Source organism: Tiliqua scincoides, chromosome 2, assembly GCF_035046505.1.
Source record: "Tiliqua scincoides isolate rTilSci1 chromosome 2, rTilSci1.hap2, whole genome shotgun sequence".
NCBI classification, from domain to species: Eukaryota; Metazoa; Chordata; class Lepidosauria; order Squamata; family Scincidae; genus Tiliqua; species Tiliqua scincoides.
In genome coordinates this window covers 27,249,021-27,257,724 of record NC_089822.1, presented here as the reverse complement: position 1 = coordinate 27,257,724, position 8,704 = coordinate 27,249,021, and the positions used below count along the sequence as shown (strand labels likewise).

At 41.6% G+C, this 8,704-nt stretch overlaps 1 protein-coding gene across 3 annotated transcripts in view; it reads right to left on the bottom strand.

Moving 5' to 3' along the window:
- Nucleotides 1-5,610: 5,610 nt before the first annotated feature.
- PPWD1 (peptidylprolyl isomerase domain and WD repeat containing 1) overlaps nt 5,611-8,704 on the bottom strand; it is a 35,047-nt gene continuing 31,953 nt past the window's right edge. For all 3 annotated transcript variants that reach the window (XM_066614367.1, XM_066614365.1, XM_066614368.1), the window contains 2 exons: nt 8,461-8,643; nt 5,611-5,845 (listed from right to left, as the gene is read on the bottom strand). In XM_066614367.1, coding sequence (XP_066470464.1) covers nt 5,702-5,845; nt 8,461-8,643 — 327 coding nt within the window. In that variant the 3' untranslated portion in view covers nt 5,611-5,701. The remainder of the gene's footprint in view (nt 5,846-8,460; nt 8,644-8,704) is intronic.

The window sequence follows — 8,704 nt, the reverse complement described above, 5'->3', positions numbered from 1 at the left end:
TGTGAAAATTGGTGTTGCAGCTGTCTGAACTCAAGTATTACCAGATACACTTAGTCGCTTGTTTGTATTGTATATAACTACTTCCACTGTAAATTTTAGTTTCAGTTTGTTGAGCTTGGATTCAGTTTAGTGTACTGATGTGTGCCAGCTTTAAAAAGTGCTTCAATGCCTAGATTTTTTTTCCTAAGTTGGAATAAGCTGTCTCAAGAGCTAACTGTGTTTGACTAAAGACCTGTTCTTAAAACAAAACTGGATCAGTTTTAATTGTGAAACAGAAGTAATGTTCAATGACTATTAAAAAAGCATGTTAACATTTGCTTTAACAGTATCGTAATAAAGTATAGAGCTTCATCTCTTGGTATTCTCTAGGTTTTATCTAAGAAATTTTCTAATTTGATTGGGAATGAATGACTAAGGGTGGGGGAAGGGGTTGTCGCACTAAAGAGTTCAGGTTTTGGAGCTACCCTGGAGCTCACAAAAGACTTTTGGATTTAACTCTTGTGCTGGTACAGTTTCCAAAAGGCATTGACCTCTTAATAAAAGTTCTTTTAACCAGAATTTGAGAGTGTTTCCTTTCTGATGCTCATCTTAGCCATGGTTTCCACAGAAATTGTTTTTCTTTAACATTTAACTTCAGGAACAAGTGGAATCTCTAAGGATCCTATTGTAAATGTACTACATTGAAAAAGGGAAATTGCTTTTTCAACCAAGTGGTTAGTTCTGCATGGAATAGGCTTACAACCTGTTAACTGGACTGCACTGCTGCTGAAAGCAGGTTCACAGTTTGGGGGGGTGCAGCTTGACTTCCTTATGGAGGAAAACCAAGGGGCAGCAGTGTCCATTCATCAGCTTCAGCAAGAGCACCACCTGAAGCTGTTTCTAGAGAAGTGTGACTGCAAAAGCCAAACAGCACCAAGGGGGAAAAAAACATCCAAATGGGTAGAAACCAGCTCATTGTGAAGTTGTTGAAAGCCCAACCTGTTTTGGCGTAGTGCCTTCCTTTGGAGGCATTCTCTGTAACAACTTGCCCCTGAAGACAAAATGCACTGGGCTTTTGGTAGTATCTACAGGTCATACTAGCTTCCTCTTTGCTTCCAGGCTCAATCATTTTAATCATTTAAACTCCAAATGGCTTGGAACCTTTTCCTGTATGTGCCCTTCTGTATACTTGGGTTATGAGTGTAGCTGCTTTGAATGCTCATGGGGATAAAGCAGAGTATAAATCTGAAGCCCTGCTTTTGGTGCCTGGTCTGTCAGGTCTTCTATGGGCAACCAAATTGATGTAATTTTATTTCAGGAGACATGGACTTTGTCTTCCCTGTCCATTCCTGGTTATACTCCCTACCATTTACCCACTTTCAAAAATAATATTTTGGGATGCCCACGTGTTGGACTTTGTTGTCTTGTAAAGTTATCATCACCTTTTTCCTTTTCTCATATACCAATTCAATCTTTGTATTGTCAAATTTTTCTTTTACAGATAAATTTTTTTAAGATTTTGCTGTTAAATGTGTATATCCCCCCTGCTGCTATTACTCCCTCCAATCTATGGGAATCTCTTGAAAAACTTATAGAAGAAAATTTAAAAGCTTTTCCTTCTGCTTTGCTGATAATAATAGGGGACTTTAATACTAGAATTGGCCCCAGTAATTCTGCGCTAGTCCAACATATGAACTGGTTTCCCCTGATCTCTTACCTTTCCTCTCTGATTTCTCAGTGGGCCATCGTTCTGAGGGAGATCACCTTCCACTTTTATTAACATTTTCTTTTCCCCATGATGTGCCCCACTCTTCTTCATTTCTTTCTAACTCCAGTCGATCTTATAAATGGTCCTTTACTTCACAACAAGCTTTTTCCCAGTGGACTAGTCACCCGGAGACTATTCTCATCTGTAACCTTCTTTTTCTTCCCCATCCTCAGCTATAAGAGATTACGATTCTTTAATTAATTCTCTAGTTAATTTTCTTAGCTCCTCTAGTTCCTCACAACCAGCCAGGGTTCCTTTTAACCATAATTCTTGGTTTGATGCTGAGTGTTGGCAATTAAAGAAACAAATACGCTTTTTTCATTCGTTCTCATCCAATCCCATCTTTTTTAAGAGACCATTTTTATTTACGCAGAACATGCTATGATTAATTTGATGAGAAAAGACATCAGTATGCTCTGCGTAAGTGGGACCAATTACATTCTGCAATTATTTCCCATAATCAAAAGGCCTTTTGGACCTTAGTTTCCAGATCAACCTGTTCAATCTCAAATTTGCTTCCATCTATCTCTGCAGTTACCTGGGTTGACTTTTTTTCAAAAAAATTCTCATCTTTGTCCCCAATTCAACTTCCCAGCAATACTCCACAGCAGGGGTGCTCAATAGGTGGATCGCAATCTACCGGTAGATCGCGAGGCAAAATGAGTAGATCGGAGCCCTGTCTCTCCAAACTGTTAATGTCAGTTTTGTCTAGTGACTAGACGAAACTGACATATTTAGCTGACACTAAACTGACACTGAAACTGACACTTTAGCTGCTCTTCAGGCATGCAGCAACAAAACTGACGAAACTGACTAGACTCCATCAGGGGCTCCATACATTAAAGGGGGTGTCTGTCAGACGCTTCCTTCCCCCCTGGTAGATCTCCGGGCCTTGCTGGGTTTCAAAGTAGCTCTCGAGCCAAAAAAGTGTGAGCACCCCTGCTCCACAGGATCTCTTGGAATGGCCTCCAGTTTCCCCTAATAAAATACATGAGTTAATTCTTTCTTTAAAACCCGGTAAAGCTCCTGGGCCCGATAACATTTTGAATGAGACTTTGTCTAATAATCCCAATTGGTGGGCAGAACCACTTGCATCCTTTTTTACCTTGGTTAATTCCACAGGTCGTTTTCCTGATGCCTGGTTGACATCTGCTCTTATTCCAGTCTACAAAAAAGGTGACCCTTCATCACCTTCAAATTATTGCCCAATAAGTTTATTATCAAACATTGGAAAATTGTATTCAAAGTATCTTTTAACAAAACTCTCTTCCTGGGCAATTTCTAAAAACCTCCCCGGAAAGGAACAGATTGATTTTCGGGCAGGAGCTTCTACCCTTGATCATATTTTTACGTTGACTTATTTAGCAGAAAAGTATTTTATTTATAATAAAGCTAACCTTTTTACTGCATTTGTTGATCTCCAAGGTGCTTTTGATTCTGTGAATAGAGACCTTTTATGGTCCAAACTACTTAAATGGGGAATAGACTTGCGTTTATTATTCCTGCTACATCAATTACACTCTCAAAATTTTTGCCAGGTTCGGATTCCAAATTCTAATATTCTCACTGACAGATTTCCTGTTCACAATGGTGTCCGCCAGGGTTGTATCCTTGCTCCCTTATTATTCAATTTATTTCTATCTGATTTACCTTCTTTTCTTTCTTTCTTCTACTCATTCTACTCCGGTTCTAAACGGGGTCCCTGTCTTTACTCTCTTGTATGCAGATGATGCAGTACTATTATCTCTAACTAAATCTGGATTTTGCTGCATCTTGGCTAAATTTCAGGAGTACTGTACACTAAATGACCTAACAATCAATTCAAACAAAACTCAAATTATGGTGTTTTCCTGCTCTTGGTCCCCTATAACATGGACGATAGGTCCAAATATATATAAGCAAGTCCAGTCTTATAAATATTTGGGTCTTATATTTCATTATAAACTTTCTTGGTCTCTTCATAAGAAAGCTATCACTTCATCTCTTTCTCCCCAACTTAAAGCAATTTTAAAAAATTTTTATAATGAAGGTAACCAGTATGTTCCTGCTGCTATCCAGATCTTTCAGTCCAAAATTCTTTCTCATTTGTTTTATGGTGCCCCAGTTTGGATTAAAGTAATTAATAAGGATATTGATCAGATAGCAGCATCTTTTTTTTGTAGAATTCTAGGGATTCCAAATTTAATTCGTGTCTCCACAATTATCCTAGAATTAGGTATCCATCTTCCAACAACTACAGCCTGGTTACTTACTTTTAAATATTGGCTTAAACTGTTTTTAAATTCTCATTCCGGTTCCTTATTATATGATTTGTTAAGAGATTCTTATTTTTCTTCTTGGTTTCGGTTGATAGAAAATAAACTTGCTTCTCTCGACCTCTCATTAGAATCCCTGGCAGATATGAGTCTTCCAAGAGCATATTCATTGATAAAAGACAAGCTCTTAGCATTTGAATTCAATTATCTAAGTAATAGTCTCAATTCTGTTTGTTCCCCTCTTTCCCTTGGTTTGGCCCCATCCTTTAATCATGCATCTAATTATTTTTATACATTAACCAATCCGTTATGTTAGCTGGCCTCAATATTTTCCCCTCGGCAGTTCATTCTGGCCGTTTTTTTAACATTCCACGGGAGAAAAGGCTCTGTCTCTTTTGTCATGAGACTCCTGATTTTTTGTTTCATATACTCTTTGCCCAGCACACTTTGATATTCGGAATCATTACCTTGATTCTTGGATCCCTTCTGACCTTATCCCCTCTGATATTATTCTCTCCAAGTTTATGAGTGATGTTTGTGATTCCTTAACTGCAGCTGTTGCTGGTTATTTATCCGAGATCCTTAAAGTAACGCTGTCAGAATTTAAATAATTCTAATATCTTGTTTAAATTGTTGAGTGTTATGCAAATTGTCATGTCAATTGTAAAGTACAATTGTTAATCGTTTGATATGCCAATAAAGGTTTCAGAAAGAAGAAGAATCTGAAGCCCTGCTTTTGGTGCCTGGTCTATCAGGTCTTCTATCGGCAACCAGCAGCAGTGCCTTTGCAGTAGTAGCATTGGCTTTCTGGAACAGGGGTCACCAAATCCTGGCCTAGGGGCCAAATGCAGCCTGTGGCCAATCTCTAACCGGCCTGCAGCCAGCCTCTGACCTACTGAGAGCCTCTGGCCAGGTGACCAAACACAACCAGAGTTGTGCTTGTGGGGTGGGGAAAAGGAGGTCAATTTAAGTGTGTGCTTTATTGTGTTGGTGCTTGGAGAAATCCTGGGCATTTGAGCCCATTCATTTACTCATTCATCTAAGTTCCGCCTCTAATGTATGTATTTAAATTTTATATATTTTTTCCGGCCCCTCAAACACTGTGCCAGATATTTGATGCAGCCCTTCTGTCAAAGTTCTAGAACAGAGGTGCCCAAACCCCAGCCCACTGTGGGTCCCCATGTCCTATGGGCACTTAGCCCTCACCCCAACACGCAGTGGCCGCTGCGGGAGCTCAGCACCTTGCTTTTCCTCGCTGCTACTGAGCTCAGTGGTAGCGAAGGAAAGACAAGCCCCGCACATGCGCAAGGCCTTTTATAGTGGGAAGGTAACGTGAGACTCGCAGGTCTCACGTTACTTCCCACTATAAATGACCTTGCGGGCTGGTCCGTCCCTGCCTTGCCCATGGGCTGGGTTCCACCGCTCCCCTCCCGCAACCTGAGCCAGGGGAGTGCAGAGGAGAGAGAGAGAGATCCTTATTGCTATAGGTAGTCAAGTTTTTAGCCAAGACATGGCTATTTGAAAAGGCCTTTTTAAGATAACATCACATCACAGAAACAACTTATTCTAAGATGATTTATTTTTATAAAATATTAAAAATTCAGTGCATCTCAATGCATGACTGGAAAGGCCAAAATCAGCAAAAATCAGGTGCCATTCTTATTGTAATCTTCCTCTGTTTGTTCACAGAAGTCCATTTTCATTTCACAGTGATATTAATAATACTGACATCTTCATAGGGTTTGTCAGTTTTGGGGTTGACTTTCACATTTGAAATTCTCTGAACGACTTCCATTCCTTTAGAAACTCTTCCAAAGACACTGTGCTTGTTGTCTAGCCAGGGCTGTGCAAAGATGTTGACAGAGGACAAAAGACACAGTGAATATTAAGATTCCTATACTGCTTTTCTAAAAACCCAAAGTGGTGTACTACACACAGATGAAACAGAATTAATTAAAAGAAACTTTAAACCAGGACTTTTTAGACTGGAGCATTGCAATGCCCTGGCCTGTTTCCCCTTAAGAGGTAGGGGCAGGAAGGAGGCAGCAGCACAGTCCCCAGGATCACGCTGCTGGGGCTTGGGTACCCTGTGTGACTGTCCGTAGGGCTCCCTGAAGCTTCACAAGTGAAAGTGGAGCGATCACGCTCTGCTTCTGTTAAACTGGGAGTTTGAAAACCGCAGCCTTAAACCATTAACAAATTAAAACAGAGTAGATTAAAGTATACGGGGGGGTGCCCCCTCCAGAGGCAAGGGCAGCTCTGCTCTGAGCCCAGGGCTTCACCGGCCGCCTAATGCCTTAAACCAGGGGTGTCCAAACCCTGGCCCGGGGGCCACTTGTGGCCCTTGGGGATTCCCATTCCGGCCCTCAGGGAGCCCCCAGTCTCCAAAGAGCCTCTGGCCCTCCAGAGACTTGCTGGAGCCTGTGCTGGCCCGATGCAACTGCTCTCAGCATGCGGTTGACTGTTTGAACTGTCACCTAAGCTGTGAGACTAAGGCTCCCTCCACTACTTGCTGTTTCATGTCTGTGATGCAGCAGTGACAGTGAAGGATAAGTTGGCCTTGCTTTGTGGAAGGTCTTTTATAAGCCTTGAGCTACTGAAAGATCTTCATTCATTAGTATGTTCCATCTCTAATAAATTCATTTATGTAAATTTATTCAAATTTTAAATGTAAATTAATTTCCCCCCCCCCATCCCTGACACAGTGTCAGAGAGATGGTGGCCCTCCTGCCAAAATGTTTGGACACCCCTGCCTTAAACAGTGGTTCTCAAACTGGTGGGTCACAACACACCAGTGTGTGTAATGCTTTCCCATTCCTTTGAGGGATGGGGAAGAGGAGAGGCAGGGAAGTAATCCCCACGATTGTTTCCTAAGGGGGGGGGGTGTTTTCACTTGCTTGGACTCATTGAAGGCTGCTGGGAGCTGTAGGAGGTGCAGGGAATCCAGTGCACCCCTCTGCTGGGCTCCAAAAGATTTGAAATCTTGAAACAAAGCAATTGCAATGCACCTCCTGCAAACAGGAAGTGCTTTGCAATTGTTCCATTTCAAGATTCCAAGTCTCAGAGTCCTCTGAAGGGCTAGGCTGGGCTCCCCCCCACCTCCTGCAGTTTCTAGCAGTCTTCACTGAGTCCAAGTAAGTGAAAGCAATTCTGGTAATTGCTTTCCTATCCTTGTTCTCCCCCGCAAAGACTTGCTGGGGGAGTAAAGCTCCTTCAAAGTTTGAGAAACACTTAAGGCATTAAAATAATCACTTCCGGTTTCTTCATTAAACTGGAAGTTGCATTCTGTGAGCTTCTGAGCCTGGCAGAGGCCACAGACAGACAACTGCAATCTCTGCTGGGCTCAGAGGACCCTCTGGAGCTCCCCTTACCTCTGGTGATTGGGGGGACAGGCATTCTCCTGTATTGTTGGTTACAGGTAACCACAGGGGTCCCAGAACTGAATGCCTACAGATACAGGGGCACACCTGTAAAGACTAAACACCATTAAATGCCTTGTTTTTGTATAGGTTTATCCAGCTGTCTGTATTTGGAAGCCAAAACAGATCTTTTCTCCAGGCTCAGAAGCAAAACACAACCTCCATTTGGTTAACAACAATGTTAAGAAGCTGCAGGAGAAAGATAAATCAACCTGTAGCCTACATGACCTTGATTGTCTCTGGGGCCAAGCATTTGAGTCTTGCTACTTGTTTCTTCCCTTTCCAGCTTGTTTGTACTCTCTTCACCTTCATTTTAACCCATTTCTGCCCAGCCATGCGTGTACACATTTGAACCCTGTTGTGTATATGCAATGTTGGGCAGAAATGGTTTAATCTTCTCTCAACTGTTTTTGTCTTTAGGTTTTTTTCAACTATATTTGTCAGGTTTGTCACTCTAGTCTCAGACACAGGTGAGCCATATATTCTAGAATGATGGCTGGCTGCAACAGGCTTGAAAAACCATTGCACATTTTACCATGCACCTTTTAATTTGAGGAAAAAAATGATTATATATTCCTATGCATGCATTCTACCATTATTTCACTGAGTTTATGTGGGCCTTAACTGTACATGCCTGCAGACATTGAGCCATTTTGCATGGTCCAGCTTCAGCTCAGACTGGGTGTGGCAGATTTCAAAGCCACTTAATAGAGGTCTTGGAAATTGCTTACAGAAAACACTGACATTTAGTTCTGAAACAGATGGTAAAACTGTTTCTAGATGGTACCACTTCAGACCGCTTCTGTGTTTAGATGTCCAAAAACATCTAAACATTCTGTGTTCAGATGTCCAAAAGCATTCCTAGGTAAAGGAATTTTTGCAGAGAACCACAAGTCTCCCCCAATGTACTTGAAAACAACGTATATTTTTACTTGATAAGTGCATTTCTGCCCAAGACAAAGTGACAGAGGTAGAAATTCACCTTGGACCATGGGTTTTGGGGACAGTAATGGAAAAATGGCTGAAACTGGTTACTTACAGTTGGTACCACAGTTACAAAGAACTGTGAGCCGTTGGTGTTTGGTCCTGCATTAGCCATACTAAGCGTATAGGGCCGGTCGTGTCTCAAAGTTGAGTGAAACTCATCCTCAAACTCTCCTCCCCAGATGCTTTCACCTCCCATTCCAGTGCCAGTAGGATCGCCAGTTTGAATCATGAAGCCCTGTATTGGAAATAAATATTTTATCCTCCTCCATTGTGACAATTTAAAAAGAATTTAAACT